This window comes from Geotrypetes seraphini, chromosome 1, assembly GCF_902459505.1.
Source record: "Geotrypetes seraphini chromosome 1, aGeoSer1.1, whole genome shotgun sequence".
In the NCBI taxonomy this organism is placed as follows: domain Eukaryota; kingdom Metazoa; phylum Chordata; class Amphibia; order Gymnophiona; family Dermophiidae; genus Geotrypetes; species Geotrypetes seraphini.
Window position 1 is genome coordinate 458,026,742 of NC_047084.1, and position 24,246 is coordinate 458,050,987.

At 48.1% G+C, this 24,246-nt stretch overlaps 1 protein-coding gene across 1 annotated transcript in view; it reads left to right on the forward strand.

The window, feature by feature from the left end:
- The window catches only part of IRAK1 (interleukin 1 receptor associated kinase 1), a 157,662-nt gene that overhangs the window by 110,740 nt on the left and 22,676 nt on the right, over nt 1–24,246 (forward strand). The window contains exon 12 of the mRNA XM_033922340.1: nt 8,953–9,580. Coding sequence (XP_033778231.1) covers nt 8,953–9,580 — 628 coding nt within the window. The remainder of the gene's footprint in view (nt 1–8,952; nt 9,581–24,246) is intronic.

Below are 24,246 nucleotides of genomic sequence, written 5' to 3' on the forward strand. Positions count from 1 at the left end.
AAGCAAAAAGACTTTATTAATTTGAAAATATTAATTGGGAAGAATACATACTTTGCAAATGGGTTTCTACCAGAGCCTCTAATGTTTATAAATTTTTATCAACACAACTAATATACTACTTTATCCTGAAGCAAAATAAAAAAAAAGAAATATAATTCTTTTCCTACCTTTGTTGCCTGGTTTCTGCTTTCCTCATGTTCTCATTCAATTCCTTTCATCCACTGTCTCTCTTCCTTCTGCATCTTCCTGTTGCTTTCTTCCCCCTTCCAAATTGGTCTGGCACCCATCTTCTTCTCTCCGCTCCCCCCATAGTCTGGCATCTGTCTTCTTCCCTGCCAGCATCTTCTCCCTACTCTCTCTTCCCCATTTCCTTTCAGCGTCCTTCTCCCCCCATCTTCCCCATGTCCTGTCAGCGTCCTTCTCCCCCCTCTGTCTTTCACATGTGCTTTCAGTGTCCTTCTCCCCCCTCTGCTTCCCCATGTCTTTTCAGAGTCCTTCTCCCTCTCTGGCTTCCCCATGGCCTTTCAGCGTCCTTCTCCACCCCCCCCCCCCGTCTTCCCCATGTCCTTTCAGCGTCCTTCTCCACCCCTTTGTCTTCCACAAGTGCTTTCAGAGTCCTCCCCCCCTGTCTTCCACAAGTGCTTTCAGAGTCCTCCCCCCCCCGCCCTTCCCATGGCCTTTCAGCGTCCTTCTCCACCCCTTTGTATTCCCCATGTGCTTTCAGCGTCCTTCTCCCTCCTCTGTCTTCAAGTGCTTTCAGAGTCCTTCCCCCCCCTCCCGTCTTCCCCTTGGCCTTTCAGCGTCCTTCTCCCCACTTCTTCTCTTCCGCCCCGGGTGCAGCACAGCCGGCCAGGTCCCCTTACTTTTGTGGCACTTCCCCGACCGACTGACAACAGCCCCGGTCCGACAAACCTCCCTGCCCTTAACTGCGAATCTAAATTACCTTATTACAGCTGCTGTAAGAAGATAATTTAGATTCGCGGCTACAGGGCAGGGAGGATTGTCGGACCGGGGCTGTTGTCGGTCGGTCGGGGAAGTGCCACAAAAGTAAGGGGACCTGGCCGGCTGTGCTGCAACCGGGGCGGGGTGTGGCGGGGCGGACCGCCCCCTCCCTTGGTAGCCACTCGAACCGCGAGGCTACTCTCCTCCTTACCTGCACTGCCTGCAGCACAGAGCCAAACGGAAGTCTTCCCGACGTCAGCGCTGACGTCGGAAGGAGGGAGGGCTTTGTTTAAGCCCTCCCTCCCCTCCGACGTCGGGAAGACTTCCGTTCGGCTCTGTGCTGCAAGCAGAGAAGGTAGGGAGAAGAGCCGCGCGACTGAGTACATCCAGCCCCGCAGGAACCCCGCGACCCTAGGGGGCGTCCCCACGGGATCCCCGCGACCCTAGGGGCGTCCCCACGGGATCCCCGTGACCCAAAGGGGGAACCCGCGGGATGCCCGTCGTCCCCGTTCCCGTGCAGCTCTCTAATTCCAACCTTTCTTTTGGTCCAATAAAGTCTAAAAGCTGTTTGGGCTCAAAAAAAAGAAAATTCTTACTTTGATAGGTAATGTAACATTTTGCTGGAAATTTAACCAAAAAGGTAGCCCCAAGAGCTAGGACTCTTGGCCTCAATATAGTGGTTCTGTCGGTTATCACCTCAAGGGAACTTTCTAGAAATGACTACAAATTTATGTCCAAATTTTTTTTTAGATTTCAGTAGGAGTGGATTCTCCTTGAGGTTTCTTTATACTCAAATAGTAGGCCCTCTCAATTGGAGGTAAATTTTCCAATGGAATGGCAAGAACCTCTTGGAAATATTTTTTCGCCATCTCAACAGGTGAAATGACGGAACACTTAGGAAAATTCAAAAATCTTAGGTTATTCTTTCTCAAAGAGTTTTCAAAGTTCTCCAACTTGCAGGAAATAAATGATCTTTCTTTAACCATTTCCATTTGGACAGTTTTTATTTCCTTTAAATTTTCTTCTTGTTTCTCCAATTTTTCAGTTAAATTAGACAGTCGCACTCCTTGCTGCTCTACTTTGGAGTAATCAATTTTAATAGTCAAGAGACTCAACTTAAGGTTGGCGTCCATGATAGATATGGCCTGCCAGAGCGCTTTCATATATATTTTCTCCAGTCTTTTTAACTCCCCAAAACAGATGGCATTCCCTCCCGAAGCACCTCTTACCTCTCCTTCCATGGTGCTGGGAGATAGCTGGCATAATTCACCTGCACCTTCCTCCTGAAGCTCCCGTGCTGGCGTCCCTCCTCCACTGGAACACAGCCCTCCCTCAGCGGGCAGCTGAACTCCTGTGTCTCCCTGCACCTGGTCACTTCCGGGTTGGGGAGGGACCGACCGCTGCCCGGACTCAGAATTGCCCTTGCAGCTCCCCCGATGAATCCGGGCTCGCCCCCAAGGTAGGAAGGGTTCCTTCAGCTGGACGGGCAAAAGTGCTTGTTATTATAGTTTAGACCAAGTGCTGGGGGGTCCCAGGCGCCAGAGGGTTAGGGCGAGAGATCCCTTTCCTCGTCCCCATTCTGTCAGGAAAAAGAGAAAATACTCAGCGCTGGTCACTATCAATTTGAGATGCTGCGCCCGCTCAGGCATCCGTCTCCACCGCCATCTTGATTCAGCTCCTATGCGCTTCTTCATAGGACCATTTTTAAGGTGCGAATCTTTGCATTACAGAATAGAATAGCAACGTAAACCCACCTTGGTATGCCCATTTATGCCAGGTCCAGGGCAGGTATACACGGGTACACCTCAGTGTGGCAGTTTTGCACATAACTTACAGTACTCTGTAAGTTTCCTGTGTAAATTTGGTGGTACGTGAATTGCTCATAGGTCAAAGAGGGCATTCACTAGAAAGGAGCACGTTTGGGGGTCGAAATTTACAGTTTCGTAACTAAAGCACGCAGGTCAATTGGGCACTGACACCTGTGCACAAGACGATTGTGCGCCGCTGTTTCCAGCGCTTTTATGTCTTACCGGGAGCATTTTGAGAGTGTATGTGGGGGAGGATCCCCCCTATTATACTTATAATTGCTTGCGCTCCCGCTGGGGGTGTGTGTGTGTGTGTGGGAACCCCCCCCCCCCAATACATAGAAAACTCCTGAACAGTAGTTTTCAGTGTATTGGAGGGTTTCCCAACCCCCCCCCTCAACGGGAGTGCAACCACTTAAAAGTGTACTGGGGATTTCCATCCCCATACCCCTCAAAATGCTCCCGGTAAGCCGTAGAAACGCTGGAAACGATGGCACACAATTGTCCTGTGCGCAGGTGTCGGCGCCCCATTGACCTGTGCGCTTTAGTTACGGAACTGTAAATTTTGACACCCCCCCCCCAAAAAAAAAAAAAAGTCCTCCTTTCTAGTGAATGCCCTTTTGGAATACCACTGAGCACTGTTACTGCTACCACTTTTATATAACTATAAGCACAGAAAAAAGGCTTTTATTTAAGCACCCTGTTATAGAATTAGGGGAAAAAAAACAAACAACAAAAGGAATTGACCCCAAAATATCCACAAAGAAGAAAATCCAGAGAAAACCAAAAAACTCTGTGGAGTGACGATGTTCCCAAATGGACTTTATTTGAAAGTATCAAAGTTCCAAAGGTACACTAAAATCATCCACATAAGAGCCTTAAAGGACCTAGTCCGCTAGGGATACAGGACCCAACACGGTCTGCATTTCGACAAAAAGTCTTCTTCAGGGGTCCTATAAATAATGAGGGGTACATTAAGAATGCATGTAAGTTATGAATAGTAGTGGTGATAAAATGTGAAACTGTGAATGATATCTGGCATGCAAAGAGTATGTTTTAGGGTTTTAAAATATTCTACATAGCTTTTTTAAAAACATTCTATATGGCTTTGCTAATATGTTTAATCTTAAACTTGGCAGTAGTATAGAGTTTTATATATGGTTTTAACTTCTGAAATTTTAAATTCAATATTATTTTAGTTTCCCACGTACTCACCTTTATAGGACCCCCAGGGTATGTATTCCTCATTCTTTTTTTGTCCTATACAGTTCCCTTTGTGTCTTTCTAGCTTGTTTAAACACAAGTATTCACTGATCATTTGTTTAGCATGGTCTTCGCACGTCCACCATTTTTATAATACAATTAAGTTTTTCACTTCACTCTGCATTTTGCATAGATCCAAATATTTTCTGTTTTCACATTTTTATGACATTTATCACCTTTTTCACCAACTCATTTCTATTAGTGCCATTTACATCACTGTGTCCTTTTATCACATATCTTTCATACTCTTTGCATGCCAAATATCATTCACAGTTTCACATTTTATCACCACTACTATTCATATCTTACATGCATTCTTAATGTACCCCTCATTATTTATAGGACCCCTGAAGAAGACTTTTTGTCGAAACGCGGACCGTGTTGGGTATGATTTACTTTTATGTGGATGGAATTATTTTATGTAGATGATTTTAGTGTACCTTTGGAACTTTGATACTTTCAAATAAAGTCCATTTGGGAACATCGTCACTCCATAGAATTAGGGGGTGAATATTTATATTTTGTTGATTTGGGGTTTTTTTTAGCTATGGTATTCCGCCTATCAGCAAATCACTAAGCAGCTTACAAATGCTGGTAAAATATTTCTCAATATTTCATTTGCTTAATCAGCTTGTGCTACCTTACTCCACCTTTTACTAAGCCTCAATAGAGGTTTCTACCGCGGCCCGGAGCACTAAATACTCTTGCGCTGCTCCGACACTCATAGAATTCCATTGAGCGTCGGAGCAGTGCATTTAGCGCCCTGGGCCATAGTTGAAACCTCTATCAAGGCTTCGTAAAAGAGGGTTTTAGTTTTTGTATATTTCGTGTTGAAACCAAAAGAAGTGGTAACTAATCTAATCTAATTTCCATCTTATATACCGGATCATTCCAGCAAGGACTCGAGCCGGTATATAATTTCCATCTTATATACCGGATCATTCCAGCAAGAATCTAATATAATAAAACGCTAGGCCGCGCATGCGCACTCCCATTGCGTGCGTCCGTTTTCCGTGAGCTGTAGCGACCCATAGGAAGTGCGCATGCGCGGCTTACGGTCTGGCCTGCTCCCTGCCGTATTGCATTTTTTAGTTGAAAGACGCAGCGGTGGCTACTCTCACGATCCCCGCCTGCGTCAGACTTCCGACGCAGGTGGGGATCATGAGAGGAGCCACCGCCGCGTGTTTCAACTAAAAAAAAAAATACGGCTAGGCGAGCAGGCCAGACCAGACTGGCAAAAGTCAGAGGTGGAAGCCTAATAGCCCCGACAGCGCCACCATGGACCCCATCGCTGGACATCCTGCTCTCCTGTCGGCTCCTCTCAGGAGCCGCACCAGCATCAGAGAAGGCTTCCGACGCTGGCGGGGATCGAGAGGAGCTGAGGTGACACCTCAAGGGGCGGGAAGGGAAGCGCCGAAAAAAAACTCCAACCAGCTGTAACCATGTCGCAAATAACAGCCTCCCTGTGAAAAAGAATACTCGCGCTGCAGTAGCTGCTGGCTTTCCCTTCAGCTCGGCTCCCCACTTACAAAAGGAGCCTACAGCGAGCCCTGCCCCAGCTACCTCCGAAAGTAAGGGACACTTGGCAGATTCTTTCCCTTGCACCGATATTGAAGAAAATGTATTCGCAGCCCTAGCAACCGACGTAAGCAAAACTAACTGCCGATTTAGAAGGTTGTTTTTTTACAGCAGTTTGCTGGGCAGGAAAAAATACTTGCGGTTTGTTTTGGGTGAAGAGTGTGTGCTGGGGAAGCTGTGAACTATCGTGCATTGATTAGATAAAGGCCAGGGGTGGGTGTGCTGGGGAAGGGTCCCAGGGAGCAATCTTGCTTTCCATTGTGGGGGAAGAGGTGTGATTTGTTGGGGACAAGAAACGATCTTGCTTTCCTTTTGGGGGGAGGGGTGTGATTTCTTGGCTACAAGAAATTAACTTGCTTTGCTTTAGGAGTAGGGGTGTGATTGGTTGGGGACAGGTAGTATCTTGGACAGGGGAAGCAGGGAAGGGAAAAGTACTACTGGATAGGGGGGAGTTAAAAGTAAGGGACAAAGGCTACTGCTGGACGGGGTGGGGTGGGGGGGCAGAAAAAGGAAGAGAGGCCTCCTGCTGGACAGGGGGAGCAGGAAAGAGGTGCTGCTGGACAGGGGGGGAGTTAAAACAAAGGGAAAAGGGCTGCTGCTGGATAAGGGGATCAGTGAAGGGGTGGTGGTGGACACAGGGGAAGAAAAAGGAAAGGAGAATGGACAGGGGGAGCAGGCAAGGGATGGTGGTGGACAGCCGAGAAAAAAGAAAGACAGAAATAAATAAATACAGAAACAGGCTAAGGAGAGAGAGAGAGAAATAAATAAATAAATACAGACACACACACACACACACACATATTCTAGCACCCGTTAATGTAATGGGCTTAAAGACTAGTATAATAGAAAACAATAATGAAGGTAATAGAAAAATTTTCAATAAATTAGATCGGTCCTCAGTTAAGAATCTCTGAAAGAGATAACTTTTCAGATTTTTCCTAAAAAGTGATAGAGATAATGACGTTCTGATAATCGAGGGAAGATCGTTCCAAACTTCTACCAAGGAATAGGCTAAGGAATGTGAGAATTTACCTAGGGTTTTAATCCCTTTAACAGAAGGGAAAAGCAATTTAAATTTATGTGTATTCCTGGTAATGTGAAACCGAAGAGAGTTAAATGATAGAGGTAATAAAGGTGAAAAAATTCCATGTAAAATTTTAAAAATTACATTGACACAATTTAAATTGAATTCGCCAGCAAATAGGAAGCCAATGAAGTAACCTCAACAATGGAGAGGCATGATCATATTTGTCTTCAAAAAATTAATTTGGCTGCAGTATTCTGAATAAATTGTAGCCTCTTCAGATTAAATTTGGTTAATCAGATATACAGGGAATTTGCATAATCCAGATGTGCCAAAAATAATCGCTTGAGCCAAAACTGCAAAATGATTTTGTTGAAAAAAACCTAGTCTAGAGTTCAAGATGACTCTCTCAATCGAACTTGTCCCATTGGATTCTTACTGTGGTTCGATCACTGTTTACTGGTTTTCACCAATTACATGTGTCTTGTATCTTGTGTATTCATATCTAGATACAATTCTTACAAATAGGAGTAAATATGATCTTATTTCCCTATATTGTATGTAGACTTTTCAGTGCTTCAAGTGGAAGCTAAATTGAAATTTAAAATTTCAGGTTTTATTTGTAAACTAATCTTTAAGCCTGTTACATTAACAGGTACTAGAATAAGAGTTTTTACCTCATGCAAAATTGTCATTTCTTTAATAAGACATTAATTATTTTTTTCTGCAGCCCTCACAGTTAAAGTTTAATATCTTTCCTTTCTCAAAACTGACACATTTCAATCACTGTATGGAAAATCATTTTCCCTACCTTTGTTGTCTGGTGACTTTATTTTTCTGTTCTTTTAACTATGGGCTCCTTTTACTAAGTTGCGCTAGCGTTTTTAGTGCCAGCTCAATGGAGGTGTTAGCGTGGCTTAGTAAAAGGAGCCCTATGTTTCCAGGACCTCCTGCATGCTTCTCTGGTCCTCCTTCCCTCCCCCAACCAACATCTCTCCCTCCCTCCATGAGTCCAACTTTTCACTCTTTGCCCTCTCCCCCTTCCCCAGTGTAACATTTCTCCTTCCCTCCTTTCTGCCCTCCCCATCCATCTCACCCTCTCCACGTCCAACACTTTCTGCCTCCTGCATGCTTTTTCTCTCTGTCCTTGCCGCCTCCTTCCCACCCCCCAACCCAACATGTTCTCTCCCCATGCACCATTTCACCCTCACCTCCAGTGTGTAGCACCTTTCCTTTTCCTCCCTTTCTGCCAGGTCCAGCAGCACCTCTTCTCCCTTCCTTTTACCTCCCATGTCCAGCAGTACCCCTTCCCTGCTCCCCCTGTCCAGCATCTGCTAGCTTTAGTTTAGCCGCGGTTTCATTAGGCAACCTCTGGGCTTTTGCTAGGCCGGCCCGCCTCACATCATCAAAGTGTGCCAGCCTAGCAAAGGCCCCGCGGCTGCTTGATGAAACTGTGGCTAAAGCTAAACTAAAGCTAGCTGCCGCTGCTGGTCCGGGGGTCAGCTGGCGTCGGCGATCGAGGCAGAAGACAGGAAATCAGCTGACGCCGGCACTGGTGATCGGCGGCAGAAGGTGAGATTATTAAACCGCCGCATGCTCCTTCTATTGTGCATGCGGCGGCATGGAGGCACAAAACACAGAAGCATGGAGTTTCAAGTGCGCATGCGCGCTAAGGGTTTTATTATGATAGATATCGCCACAATATTTGGCTTGTTGTTTACATTGATATGAATCCTAGAGGACTCTTTGATCCTCCTAGGATTGTTATCCATTCTCTCTTTTTTCAGGGGTATGATTTGTCTGATTAGAAGATGGCTGGTTAGCTAGGTCAAGCTAATAATATGAAATGCAATATCGTATTACATTTGGAAGGAATTTTTTTTTTCTTTTAGGAAAAAAATTGTAAAGTTTAGTTGTTTACTCAAAAACTTAATGCTAGAAAATAAAAACGATGTAGAATGTCTTCATTCCCATGTACATTTTTTGTATTCTGCTATTCAAAAATTACAGTTTAAAATGCTTTAATGGGAGAACTTGTTTCGCTGATCTACATTATTCCAAACAATGAGTCCAATTTTAATGAATCCTATCACTCAAAGTCTCTACGTTTTGTTTTTTTTATATAGTATAGGATGGGGTACCCACACTTTTTTGGCTTGCGAGCTATTTTTAAAATGACCAAGTCAAAATGTTCTACCAACAATAAAATTTTAAAAAAACGCAAAGCACACTGTACACAGAGAAATACGTATATGTATATGAATTTAGCATCTCTGACTCTTTGTGCTGGGGACAGAAGGGGTTTGTTTCCTATGTTTTATTTTCCTACTTCTCTCACAGGTGTACAAAAAGCTGGAAAGTCTTCGGGATCAATTGCAGCAGCTGTCCCTTTCTTTGGTTATTCCTGAAGTTTCCCTGTGTGACCCTGCTTCCCCACCATCGGAACTGGCAGAAAGCTTCCGGGGATTGCTGCTTACCCCTGAGGAGAACACTTACAAATTCAGCCCAGGCTGCCGGGTCCCCCCCTCAAAAACTTTCTCCAGCACTAAGGGACACTGGGGCCAGTCTCCGTCAAGAGGCCAGCATTGCGCCATCAGCCCACAGAGCGCCCTGCCTACTTCAGACTCCAGACGAAATAGCTTCCCTCTCAGTTCCTCCTGCCGGAACCTGCTGGAGCTACAAAGCCATCTCAACTATCCCGTAGAAAGTGATGAGAGCCTGGTGGACACGAGTCACTCCAGCTCTCAGGATCTCGGGGCTCGTACCCAGCTTAACTCTGATAGAGGGCAAGAAAGTAGCATGTTCCTGGGGCCTGAACAGCCAGGGTTACAGAACTCTGCCTGGGACAGAGTTGGTTGTGAGTTGCCGGTTGGAAACGGAGATGAATCTTGTGAATGCAGTGGAGGTTCAGAGTGCCCTGGTAGCTCGTGTGCTGCAGAGGGTGCAGTGTTGATGAACAGTTCTCAAGGTAAGGCAGTACTTAGTAGTGGGGTGTGACCTCAGGTGGTTCTCTTTTATCTCCTAAAGCCTGAGTTCTAATCTGTGACTATTGGTTTGCTCATTTTCTATGCAGGCCACAAAGAGTACATCTTAATAGAATAAGGTAACTAATCTGAAACCTAGACTGTAAGCTCCAAGATGTGCAGGGACATGTAATGGACAATCTACAATATTGCACATATCTGATATGTGATATATATTATATATTCAGGGCCAGTGCAATATTGTGAAAACCATGTGGTTGCACAGGACAGCGGCTCCAATGGGGCAGCCCAGAGCAAGTCAAATTGAGAAGTTAGCATTTTTATTTTCACTAGCACCTGCCCCACTGCTCACAGCAGGAGCAGAAGCAGCTGAAACTTGTTATACTGCTGCCACCGTCCCTTTTGCAATTATCTGCCTCCTGGCACAGCAGCCTGTTAAGAAGTTTGGACTATGAGCTTTCAACAAGTTGTTGTGCCGGGAGATAGACACAGAGTGACGGCGCAGTGTAACAGATGTCTGCTCCCGCCATAGGTTAGGTCCTGAGGACAGGGAGATGAGGAAGCCAGGATGCTGCTACTGGAAATGGAGGGAAGGCAGAAACAATGCTGAGGAAGGGGGGAGGTGGAAGCAGAAGCCAAATACTGAGGAAATCGGAGGGAAATAGGAATCAAAAGCTAGTTTCCAGGGAAAGTATGTGGGAAGGCAAGAGCAAGGTGCTAAGGAAGGAAGGCAGGGGACCACAGGAGTCATGCAAAAAGAGTGGAAATGGGAGAGCCCAAAGAGTGTGTGGTGGTCAAGGGGAATAGAAAGCTAGAGAAGGGCTGAAAAATGGGGTCGGGAGAATGTGAGAGAATAACAAGGGAATGAGAGGAGAGAATGGAGCTTGAGAGAAGAGGGCAATAGAGAGAAATAGAGAAGATGAAAGGAAAGATTAATGTCAGGTATATGGTAGAATACAGGAGGAGGGAGAACAAATGAAAAAAAAAAAAATCCAGCGGCAGTGATGAGGTATGAGGTGGAGGGGTTTAAGTCTCTGAAATTTGAGGCTTTCTACAAAGTCCTGGTGGGTAGATGGAAATAATCCACTGGTCCCGGAATAAAGTGTGGATTTACAAGAAAGAAGATTAGCAAAGGTAAGAACCTAATCTTTCATTTTATTTATATATCACAGTACCTTCCAGTTCATTGTGGTTTACAATAATAAGATAACTGACGATATCAGTGAAGTACATAAAGAAAACAAGATCAGGTCCCAGCTGCGCTGCCCGGAACGACATCAGGCACTCTGTAAATCGCTTTCAAGTTCTACCCTTCATATGTTTTTAAATTTTGGTATCTCGCAATTTACAACAGATCAATGTGGCTTACAAAATGCAATAAGAACATAAGAACATAAGAAGTTGCCTCCGCTGAGGCAGACCATAGGTCCATCCTGCTCAGCGGTCCGCACCCGCGGCGGCCCATCAGGCCCATTGCCTGAGCAATGGTTTATACCTATCTATACCCCCCAATCCCTTTCTCTTCTAGGAATCTATCCAAACCTTCTTTGAAACCATTTAATGTTTTCTTGTCTACAACAGCCTCTGGAAGCGCGTTCCATGTATCCACCACCCTCTGAGTGAAAAAGAACTTCCTAGCGTTTGTTCTAAACCTGTCCCCTTTCAATTTCTCCGAGTGCCCCCTTGTACTTGTGGCGCCCCTTAATTTGAAAAATCTGCCCCTGTCTATTTTTTCTATGCCCTTCAGGATCTTGAAGGTTTCTATCATGTCTCCTCTAAGTCTTCGCTTCTCCAGGGAGAAAAGTCCCAACTGCTTCAATCTGTCGGTATATGGGAGATTTTCCATTCCCTTTATCAGTTTGGTTGCTCTTCTTTGTACTCCCTCAAGTACCGCCATGTCTTTCTTGAGGTACGGCGACCAGTACTGGACACAGTACTCCAGATGCGGCCGTACCATTGCACGATACAGCGGCATGATGACTTCCTTCGTCCTGGTCGTAATACCCTTCTTAATGATACCCAGCATTCTGTTTGCTTTCCTAGAGGCTGTGGCGCATTGCGCCGATGCCTTCAGTGTTGCGTCTACCATCACTCCCAGGTCTCTCTCCAGGTTACTAACCCCTAGTGGTGTTCCCCCCATTTTGTATGTGAACATCGGGTTCTTTTTCCCCACGTGCATGACCTTGCATTTCCCCACATGAAAAGAACGCCATTATCATTAGGAAAGACCTAATCTAAATATTGGAAAGAAGAAATTAAAAAAACAACCCACCTCTTTTTGTTGTGATCTTGTGAATGTAGTCTTCTCATGTCCACTGACAATCTAAAAATTACCTCAAATTAAATGCCAAATTGAAAAAATGAGTTATCCCAGGACAAGCAGGCAGGTATTCTCACTAGTGGGTGATGTCATCCGACAGAGCCCCGATACGGACATCTTGCAAGCATGTCTTGCTTGAAGAAACTCAGAAGTTTCGAGATGCCCGCACCGCGCATGCGCCAGTGCCTTCCCGCCCGATGTACCGGGCGTGTCTCCTCAGTTCTTTTCTTTCCGCGGAGCTGAGAAGTTATCTTCAATCTGCGCTGACTGAATTTCAGTTTTTCTTTGCCTTCTTTACCCGCGTTTTGGTTTATTTCTTTGAATTCACTTTACTTTACTTTATTTAAAAAAAAAAAAAAAAAAAAGTTCAAAATTATTTCTTCCGGCGGTTCGGCCGGCCCGGCCTCGTGGCTGCGGCCTACCTCTTTCGACATTGCAGCGTCGATTTTCCGGCCTATGTCACGGCCAATCACCGGTTTTAAAAAGTGCAGCAAGTGCCAGCGTGCGATTTCGTTGACGGACCCGCATCGACGCTGCCTCCAGTGTCTTGGTCCGGACCACGTTCCGAAATCGTGCAGGCCTTGTTCCACGCTCACTGCGCGCTCGTTCAAGCGGCGTTGCTTACTTTGGGAGTCGATGTTCAAGATGGAGACTGCCAAGGATCTGTCTGCTTCTACATCTGCTGAGGTTTCGCCGGTCCGCTCGAAACCTGCATCGACGACTTCCGCATCCAGCATCGTGAAGCCAGCATCGTTTACACCGGCTGCGGCTTCCAGTTCCGCTGCAGCGCCTGCCTCTGTCTCTTCGGTTCAGGTACCGCCTTCCACTGTCCCTCCCGTGGTCATCAAGGTGCCCAAAGCTACTAAGCAGAAGCACTTGGCCGCGAAGGAGCGCGAAGACCGTGCAGGAGGACCCCCTTTCGGTGCGGATCCCTCCATATCGGCTTCGCTTCGATCCCTGCTGGAAGCTCAGTTTGTCGAGCTTATGCAAACTATGGGACCCCGGCTTATCGCCAACATTCAGGGTGAAGTCCGAGCACCGGTCCCTGAGGGCGGTCCGCCCCCTCCCCCTCCCCCTCGCCGTTCGATCTCGCTGCTCGACGAGGGGGATCGGCGGAGGGCGGCGGATGCCTCCAGGAGGGCTTCCCTTCCTGATATGCCACCTTTAGAGCCCATTACTCCTCCACGGCAACAGGGCGCTGGGACGGTCCCTGATATTCGGAGTCCTGGGCATACTGCATCGCAGGAAGAGTTCTTCCGCACTCCATACCAGACTTGGGTGGCGCTGCTTGAGTCCGCGTCCTTGCCACCTCTGCGATCCACCGCTTCGAGCCCCATCCATTCCTTAGAGGCTTCGGGGGATCGTGCGATGCACAGAAGTTCTCGCTCCCCATCCCGGCACCGGGAGGGGCATCGTTCTCGTCACTCATCTCGACACTCCTCACGTCATTCGGAAGTGTCCCCACAGAAAAAGATGCAACGTTTGGGATACTCATCGTCCGATGTTTCCCAACCGGAGGGACCAGAGTATGAGGAACCATCTACCTCTTATTCTCCATGCCGGTCTCAGCTCTCCCTAGACCCGGAGGCTTCCACTTCGTCTAGTCCGTCTCGGCGGCCGGCCTTGGCGGACCAATTGTCTTTCTCATCTTTTCTCCGACAGATGGCGGATGACTTAGATGTGACTTTGGATACTGGATCTAAATATTCTAAAGAGTATTTGGATACGATGCATTTGCCTCACCCTCCGGTGGAGACTCTTCGGCTTCCTTTGCATAAATTGCTGGACCAGACTTTCATGCGCTGTTTTGAGACACCGTATTCTATCCCTGCGGTTCCCAGTAAGCTGGATGCTCGATACCGCATCGTTCACCACAAGGGGTTTGAGGGAGCTCAACTTTCTCATCAGTCTCTTCTGGTCGAGTCTTCTCTCAAGCGTTCTCACCCTTCCCAGGTCTACGCTTCTGTGCCTCCGGGCAGGGAGGGGAGAACGATGGACAAGTTTGGTAGACGAGTTTACCAAAATTCGATGAAGGCGACTCGAGTGCTCAATTACAATTTTTTCTTCTCTTCCTATTTGGATTTCTTCTTGCCGGTCCTCCGCAAGTTCGTCCCTTTCATCGATGCTGAAGCTCGTTTCCAGTTTGAGGAGGTGGTGGCAACCCTGTCCCAGTTGCGGCTGCAGCTGATGCAATCCTCCTACGATGCCTTCGAGCTCTCGGCACGTGCTGCGGCCTGCTCAGTCGCCATGCGTCGCCTGGCCTGGCTTCGCACTATTGATATGGATCCGAACCTCCAAGACAGATTGGCTAATGTGCCTTGTGCGGGAGCGGATCTGTTCGATGAGTCTATCGAGACTGTCACTAAAAAGCTTTCGGACCACGAGAAGTCTTTTCAATCCATTCTGCGTCCTAAGCCTAAGCCTCAACAGTCTCGTCCATCTAGACCGCCTCAAATCTACCAGAGGCGTTATCAACCAAGACAGGCTCCCCTAGCGAGACAGCCTGCGAAGAGGCAGCCTCCACAGAAGTCTCAGCAGAAGCCTCAGATGCCGGCTGCACCCAAGGCCACTCAGCCCTTTTGACTCTCTTCCAGGGAGCATAACCGACGTTCTGTCTTCCCTTGTTTTTCCCATCGGGGGTCGACTCCACCATTTTTATCATCAATGGGAGTCGATCACCTCGGACCTTTGGGTCCTTACCATCGTAAGAGAGGGATACTCTCTTCATTTCCAACGGGTCCCCCCGGACCACCCGCCAAGAGAGTATCCTTCCAACTCGATGCAGACCGCTCTTCTTCTACAGGAGGCGCAGGCTCTGCTTCGGCTTCGAGCCGTAGAGCCGGTGCCAGTAGATCAGCAAAACCGGGGGTTCTACTCCCGGTATTTCTTGGTTCCGAAGAAGACGGGCGATCTGCGTCCCATTTTGGACCTTCGGGTCCTCAACAAGTTTTTGGTCAAGGAGCGGTTCCGCATGCTGACCCTTGCCTCTCTCTACCCCCTACTCGAGCAGAACGATTGGTTATGCTCTCTGGATCTCAAGGAGGCCTACACTCACATCCCGATACATCCGGCCTCCCGCAAGTTTCTCAGATTTCGGGTGGGACATCTACATCTGCAGTATCGAGTGCTTCCATTCGGCCTTTCCTCGTCTCCCAGAGTCTTCACAAAGTGTCTGGTGGTGGTGGCCGCTGCACTCCGGAACATGGGTCTCCAGGTATTTCCGTACCTCGACGACTGGCTCATCAAGGCACCGTCGGCTCCAGAGGTCATTTCGGCGACCTTGACCACAATTTCTTTTCTGCAGAGTCTGGGCTTCGAGATCAACTTCCCCAAATCACATCTTCAGCCCACTCAGTCTCTCCCCTTTATCGGGGCTGTTCTGGATACCATTCAACTTCGAGCATTCCTTCCTCCTCAACGCATGGATGCTCTCCTTCTACTCTGCCAGTCGGTGTCTTCTCGCCCGTCCATTTCGGCGAGACACATGATGGTCCTCTTGGGCCACATGGCCTCTACAGTTCATGTGACGCCTTTTGCCAGACTACATCTCAGAATTCCTCAATGGACCCTGGCATCTCAGTGGACTCAGGTGTCCGACCCGTTGTCCCGTCACATTGTCGTCACTCCTGCTCTGGTGGATGACCTCTTCGAATCTCTCCAGAGGTTTGCTGTTTCACTCTCTTCCCCATCAGAAAGTTCTCACGACCGATTCATCGAACTATGCCTGGGGGGCCCACCTGGATGGCCTACGAACTCAGGGGTTCTGGACCACTACGGAACGACTCCATCAAATCAATCTTCTGGAGCTCAGGGCCATCTTCAATGCTCTCCAAGCTTTTCAGCATCTGCTTCACGACATGGTGGTTCTTATTCGCACAGACAATCAGGTCGCCATGTATTATGTCAACAAACAAGGGGGCACGGGCTCGGCCCCTCTTTGTCAGGAAGCTCTTCGAGTCTGGGATTGGGCGGTTCGCCACAACACCTTCCTCAGAGCTGTCTACATTCAGGGGAAGGACAACGTCTTGGCAGACAAATTGAGTCGTCTTCTCCAACCTCACGAATGGACGCTCCATTCCAAACCCCTTCATCAGATCTTCGCTCAGTGGGGAACGCCTCAGATAGACCTCTTTGCAGCGCCCCACAACTTCAAACTGCCTCAGTTTTGCTCCAGGATCTACACTCCTCTCCGCCTCGAGGCAGACGCCTTTCTACTGGAGTGGGGGAATCGCTTCCTTTATGCGTTTCCTCCCTTTCCTCTCATTCAGAAGACTCTGGTCAAGTTAAGATCAGACCATGCCACCATGATCCTGATTGCTCCTCGGTGGCCCAGACAACCTTGGTTCTCCCTTCTACTTCAACTCAGCAGCAGGGGGCCAATACTTCTTCCAGTGTTTCCTTCACTGCTTACTCAACATCAAGGTTCACTGCTTCATCCCAGCCTGCAGTCTCTCCACCTGACAACCTGGTTCCTTTCAACATGACCCCTCACCAGTTCTCTCAAGCTGTGAGGGAGGTCTTGGAGGCTTCCAGGAAGCCTGCTACTCGACAATGCTATTCCCAAAAATGGACGAGATTCTCGACCTGGTGTATTTCCAATGCTACAGAACCTCAGAAAGCTTCTCTATCGTCTGTATTGGACCATCTTCTACACCTGTCCCAGTCTGGTCTCAAGTCTACCTCTATACGAGTCCACCTGAGTGCTATTGCGGCTTTCCATCAGCCTCTACAGGGGAAACCTTTGTCTGCTCATCCTGTGGTTTCCAAATTTATGAAAGGACTTTTTCATGTCAATCCTCCTATCAAACCTCTTCCTGTGGTTTGGGATCTCAATGTTGTCCTGTCTCATCTTATGAAGCCTCCGTTTGAACCTCTCAAAACGGCTCCTCTTAAGTATCTCACCTGGAAGGTGGTTTTCCTGGTGGCCCTCACGTCAGCCCGCCGAGTCAGTGAGCTTCAGGCCCTAGTGGCAGATCCACCCTTCACTGTATTCCATCATGACAAGGTGGTTCTCCGTACTCATCCAAAATTCTTACCTAAAGTGGTCTCTGAATTTCACATCAATCAATCCATCGTGCTTCCAGTGTTTTTTCCAAAGCCTCATTCTCATCCTGGGGAATCTGCTTTGCACACTCTGGACTGTAAACGTGCTCTGGCTTTCTACTTGGATCGCACAAAGCCCCACAGGACTGCACCTCAACTTTTCGTCTCCTTTGATCCAAACAAGTTGGGACGACCTGTATCGAAGCGCACCATCTCTAACTGGATGGCGGCTTGTATCTCTTCCTGCTATGCCCAGGCTGGATTATCCCTTCCCTGTAAGGTCACAGCCCACAAGGTCAGAGCAATGGCAGCCTCTGTAGCCTTCCTCAGATCGACACCGATTGAGGAGATTTGTAAGGCTGCCACTTGGTCCTCGGTTCATACATTCACCTCTCATTATTGTCTGGATACTTTCTCCAGACGGGATGGACAGTTTGGCCAAACTGTATTACAAAATTTGTTCTCTTAAGTTGCCAACTCTCCCACCATCCCATTGGGGTTAGCTTGGAGGTCACCCACTAGTGAGAATACCTGCCTGCTTGTCCTGGGATAAAGCAATGTTACTTACCGTAACAGTTGTTATCCAGGGACAGCAGGCAGCTATTCTCACGTCCCACCCACCTCCCCTGGGTTGGCTTCTCAGGCTAGCTACCTGAACTGAGGAGACACGCCCGGTACATCGGGCGGGAAGGCACTGGCGCATGCGCGGTGCGGGCATCTCGAAACTTCTGAGTTTCTTCAAGCAAGACATGCTTGCAAGATGTCCGTATCGGGGCTCTGTCGGATGACATCACCCACTAGTGAGAATAGCTGCCTGCTGTCCCTGGATAACAACTGTTACGGTAAGTAACATTGCTTTTTCAACATAGACTTAAATTTTGGAAATAAAAGTTCACTCCGAATGAGTTGATTCATAATGAGCCATTTTTGTTAAAGAAAGTACCAGTCGCTGAGAGTCAACTGACCGTGATGTACTTGATGGAGTATAAGGAATGGTTGCAGCAACTAAATATGATGGAGCTGCATAATATAGTGGGGGAAGCAAACACCAAAGTACAGTACCCCAAGATGGATGTCTAGAGATGACAAAGACAAAAAGATCCAACAAATAATTAGGCACTGAACAATGAAGAACTTTAGAAAGCAAGCACCCAAATGTGAACACAACCCTGGCCTCCACAGGGAGCCAGTGAAGTTGGTAGTAATAGGAAGAAATGTGATTGTATTTCCCAAGGTTAAATATTAAATGGATGACTTTGTTCTGAACTATACATAGTCGGTGGAAATTGATTTTTTTAGAGTAGCAAAATAAACGGTATTATAGTGGTCAAGAACACCTCATGATTGTGTTAGTACCCGAAAGGAGTGTGTGGTGCAGTGGTTAGAGCTACAGCCTTGGCACCCTGAGGTTGTGGGTTCAAATCCCGCACTGCTCTTTGTGACCCTGAGCAAGTCACTTAATCCCATTGCCCCAGGTACATTAGATTGAGTGGGAGCCTGCCGGGACAGTTAGGGAAAAATGCTTGAGGTAGCTGAATAATTTGTAATCTGCATAGAATTGTAGGATATACGGAATATAAAATATAAAAACAAAACAAAACACATGTCAAAGTACGAGTAGAGAGAGAAAAGTTTCTAAAGAATTGCAAAGCCCTTGCGGACCATTGCATCATCTGCATTAGAGAGTAATGACTCATCTAAGCATAAACTAATTCTGCCTAAGGTAGAGATAAAAGATTTAAAAAGTAAAGGCAAAAGTTGGGAACCCTAGGAAACACTGCAACAGGAAGTCCAGAACTGTGAAATAGAATTATTCTTTTGAACATAATAACTACAATTTAGTAGAAAGTCTTGAAACCATCTTAGCACTGAACCTCCAGTACCAGCCTTGCTTAGTATCGCAGTCAAGAAGATATGACCTTCTGGAGGCTTGCGCCAGAAGACGTATGAGGAGAGACTGGAAGCCCTGAATATGTATACCCCAGAGGAAAGGAGAGACAGGGGAGATATGATTCAGACGTTCAGATACTTGAAGGGTATTAACATAGAACAAAATATTTTCCAGCGAAAGGAAAATGGTAAAACCAGAGGACATAATTTGAGGTTGAGGGTGGTAGATTCAAAGGCATTGTTAGGAAATTCTACGTTACGGAAAGGGTGGTGGATGCCTGGAATGCGCTCCCGAGAGAGGTGGTGGAGAGTAAAACTGACTGAGTTCAAAGAAGTGTGGGATGAACACAGAGGATCTAGAATCAGAAAATAATATTAAAAATTGAACTAAGGCCAGTACTGGGCAGACTTGCACGGTCTGTGTCTGTATATGGCCATTTGGTGGAGGATGGGCTGGGGAGAGCTTCAATGGCTGGGAGGGTGTAGATGGGCTGGAGTAGGTTTTAACAGAGATTTTGGCAGTTGAAACCCAAGCACTGTACCGAGTAGAGCTTTGGATTCTTGCCCAGAAATAGCTAAGAAGAAAAATTTTTAAACTTTAAATTGAATCAGGTTGGGCAGACTGGATGGACCATTCGGGCTTTATCTGCCATCATCTACTATGTTATTGCATCAAAGCAGCTGATATGTCAAATTGCAATAAAATCATTTGTTCTCTAAACATAATTGTCTTTTTTAATATGAGAAGGTAAATCAAGCATTTTCTGTACCATGAATAGGTCTAATCAAACTGTGAAAAATGTAGATAAGAAAACTTTTATCTAAATATGCAGCAAACTGTCTACTCACATAAGTCTCAATTAATTTAGGCCCCTTTTTTATGAAGCTACGTTAAGCTTTTTTATTGCTGGCTGCAGCGGTATTAGCTCCGACATTCATAGGAAGTGGTCCTATTTTTTTTGTCATTTTCGTTATCTGTCCGGTGTAAAGCACTCTTCAAGTCTACCTTTGAATTTCAAGGTCCTAAAATATTGAACTCTCTCCCAAGTAGCTTGCGACAAATCTCTTCTTACTACCAATTCAGGAAATCGCTAAAGACATATCTGTTCTTTCTGTAATCCCAAAACTTAAACTCAATATGACAAGGCTCAGCACCCTGCCTCAGAGGTGTATAAAATAGTGATTGGAGTGGAACTGTATCTCCTTTATCCACATTTATTCACACCTTCAAAGAAATTCAGCAAATTGGTGAAGCAAGACCTTCCTTGTATGAACCCATGCTGACTCTTTAAACCATGTTTGTCTACATGGTAATTTATTTTTTATAACGATTTGACTATTTTTCCTGGTACGGAAGACACTCACCAGTCTGTAATTTCCCGGAACAAACAATTTTAGTAATAGGTTGCAGATCAACAATTTCACATTTGAGTTATTCAGTACCCTGAGATGTGGAACAAAAAGGAAGAGGAGGCTTTGGACTGGCTGGAAGTTGCCTGTCCCTTTTTTTTTTTTTTTTTGCTGCTGTCCTTAAAGGCAAGTTCGAAAGGCTGTGAGGGGGAGGAAGAGGAAGAACAAGAGATGCCAAAATGTGGGGAGGGGGCGGACAATAGGAGAGGAAGAGATGTCTGAAGAAAGAAGAGTGATAAATCCCAGATGACGGGGGAGAGAAAGAAAAAGAGAGAAATGGCAGATTGCAGGGCAAGGAGTAGGGAACAAATTCACTTTGTGATCCCTTATTCTGCATTAGGTAAACACTGGTCTATGATATGTGAGTCTGACAGAGATTTTGAGTATAGTTTCTTGTAGGAATCTATCACAGTCTTTGTTCTGTTTTCCCATAGGAGGTGTGTTGGAGTTCTCGGGCTTTCTACTAAGGCAATGTCTCCAACTAGGTTTGTTTTGCATACCAGGATAGGAATGAACCTCACTCTTAAGCCAAGTTCTAGGTCCTGTAATAATATTTGCAGCTTTGCATTTTCATAGCTAGAACTGCCACTGTATGAATCCTAGAGATTTAGTGCTGTTTTGGTATGGCATAGGATCTCAGTAAAAATGTTTCTGAACCAATTGTTTTGAAATTATTATATAGTTGAATATATAGATTATGTCTGAATTCAAGAAAGTGTGGGACATGCACGTGGGATATTTGAGGGAGAGGAGGAGATAGTGGATTCTATGGTAGAGAGCTGCACGGGAACGGGGACGACGGGAATCCCGCGGGACCCGCGGGTTCCCCCTTTGGGTCACGGGGATCCCGTGGGGACGCCCCTAGGGTCGCGGGGATCCCGTGGGGACGCCCCCTAGGGTCGCGGGGATCCCGTGGGGACGCCTCCGAGGGTCGCGGGGTTCCTGCGGGGCTGGATGTACTCAGTCGCGCGGCTCTTCTCCCTACCTTCTCTGCTTGCAGCACAGAGCCGAACGGAAGTCTTCCCGACGTCAGCGCTGACGTCGGAGGGGAGGGAGGGCTTAAACAAAGCCCTCCCTCCTTCCGACGTCAGCGCTGACGTCGGGAAGACTTCCGTTTGGCTCTGTGCTGCAGGCAGTGCAGGTAAGGAGGAGAATAGCCTCGCGGTTCGAGTGGCTACCAAGGGAGGGGGCGGTCCGCCCCGCCACACCCCGCCCCTGTTGCAGCACAGCCGGCCAGGTCCCCTTACTTTTGTGGCACTTCCCCGACCGACCGACAACAGCCCCGGTCCGACAATCCTCCCTCCCTGTAGCCGCGAATCTAAATTATCTTCTTACAGCAGCTGTAATAAGGTAATTTAGATTCGCAGTTAAGGGCAGGGAGGTTTGTCGGACCGGGGCTGTTGTCAGTCGGTCGGGGAAGTGCCACAAAAGTAAGGGGACCTGGCCGGCTGTGCTGCACCCGGAGCGGTAGAGAAGGAGTGGGGAGAAGGACGCTGAAAGGCCATGGGGAAGACGGGAGGGGGGGGGGAAGGACTCTGAAAGCACTTGAAGACAGAGGAGGGAGAAGGACGCTGAAAGCACATGGGGAATACAAAGGGGTGGAGAAGGACGCTGAAAGGCCATGGGAAGGGCGGGGGGGGAAGACTCTGAAAGCACTTGTGGAAGACAGAGGGGGGAGAAGGATGCTGAAAGCACAAGGGGAAGACAAAGGGGTGGAGAAGGACGCTGAAAGGACATGGGAAAGACGGGGGGGGTGGAGGAGGACGCTGAAAGGCCATGGGAAGGGCGGGGGGGAGGACTCTGAAATAGAGAGTTGCGCGGGGACAGAAATCCCACCCGTCCCCACCCGTCCCCGCCAAAGTCCCACCCGTCCCCACCCGTCCCCGTGAGGAATCCCTCCGTCCCCACCCGTCCCCGCGAGGAATCTCTCCGTCCCCACCCGTCCCCGCGAGGAATCCCCTCCGTCCCCACCCGTCCCCGCGAGGAATCCCCTCCGTCCCCGCCCGTCCCCGCGAGGAATCCCCTACGTCCCCGCCCGTCACTATAAACTACAGAAATAGTTATTTCATTTAATTATGCTACTGAATTAAAGGCTCTGGTAGAAACCCATTTAAAAATAAGCAAAAAGACTTTATTAATTTGGAAATATTAATTGGGAAGAATACATACTTTGTAAACGGGTTTCTACCAGAGCCTCTAATGTTTATAAATTTTTATCAACACAACTAATATACTACTTTATCCTTAAGCAAAAAAAAGAATTTTTTTCCTACCTTTATTGCCTGGTTTCTGCTTTCTTCATGTTCTCATTCAATTCCTTCCATCCACTGCCTCTCTTCTCTCTGTGTCTTCCATTTGCTCTGTTACTGTGCCTCTCCCTTTCTCCCCCCTCCCAAATTGGTCTGGCACCCATCTTTTTCCCTCCGCTCCCCCCATAGTCTGGCACCTCTGTCTTCTTCCCTGCCAGCGTCTTCTTCCCATTCCCTCTTCCCCATTTCCTTTCAGTGTCCTTCTCCCCCACCATCTTTCCCATGTCCTGTCAGGCAGCATCCTTCTCCCCCCTCTGCCTTCCCCATGTCCTTTCAGCATCCTTCTCCCCTCTCTGCCTTCCCCATGTCCTTTCAGCGGCCTTCTCCCCCCTCTGTCTTCCCCATGTCCTTTCAGTGGCATTCTCCACCCCTTTGTCTTCCCCAGTGCTTTCAGGGTCCTTCCCCCCCTTTCTCCCGTTTACCCCATGTCCTTTCAGCGTTCTTTTCCACCCCTTTGTCTTCCCCAGTACTTTCAGCGGCCTTCTCCCCCCTTAAGCGTCTTTTCTTCTCCACTCCACCTTTCCTCCCTCCCTGCCTCCACCTTTGTGGCGCTTTTGCACCCGACCGACAACAGAACAGGCCCGGTCGGACAAATCTCCCTGTCCTGTAGCCGCGAATCTAAATTACCTTCTTACAGCAGCTGGAGTAGTGAAGCTGCTGTAAGAGGTAATTTAGATTCGCGGCTACAGGGCAGGGAGATTTGTCGGCCGGGCCTGTTGTCGGTCGATCGGGGGATCTGACCGGCTGTGCACATTCTCCGGGGCGGTCCGCCCCCTCCCCCCCTCTTTCGTACGCCATTGCCTTCTTCCTACCTGCCCTGCCGCACACAGCCGACCTGAAGTCTTCCTGATGTCAGCGCTGACGTCGGAGGAAGGGAGGGCTTTGCTTAAGCCCCCAATCAGCGCTCGCGGGGCGGGCCGTTTTCGTAGTCTTCCCGCCCTGTAGCGCGTTGTGACCAATCGGCAGTGAAGAGCGCTTCCACCTCCCCTTTGTGGTGTCGTCTGTCTGTTTCCTATTGGTTGGCGGATCAACCGGAAGTCTCTTCACTCCCCCAGCCAGAGAAAAGGCCCTTAAAAGCAGAGGAAAATGCCTGAAGGAGCTTCTGCCCGGGTAAGAGGTTCTCCCCCTCCCCCACCTCCCTCTGGTCTTCTGACTCAGCGGCCAATCGGTTTCCACTTCCTGTTCTGGAGACTCCAATAGAAGGTTGAAAAAGAAAGGGCTTTGCTTAAGCCCTCCCTCCGACGTCAGCGCTGACATCGGGAAGATTTCCGGTCGGATGTGTACTGCGACAGGGCAGGTAAGGAGAAGGAGACTACCCTCGCGGCTCGACCAACCCCGCTGCGATCCAACCCCGCAGGAACCCCGCGACCCTAGGGGGCGTCCCCACGGGATCCCCGCGACCCTAGGGGGCGTCCCCACGGGATCCCCGCGACCCTAGGGGGCGTCCCCACGGGATCCCCGTGACCCAAAGGGGGAACCCGCGGGATCCCCGCGGGTCCCGCGGGATTCCCGTCATCCCCGTTCCCGTGCAGCTCTCTACTCTGAAAGCACTTGTGGAAGACAGAGGGGGGAGAAGGATGCTGAAAGCACATGGGGAAGACAAAGGGGTGGAGAAGGACGCTGAAAGGCCATGGGGAAGACAGAGGGGGGAGAAGGACGCTGACAGGACATGGGGAAG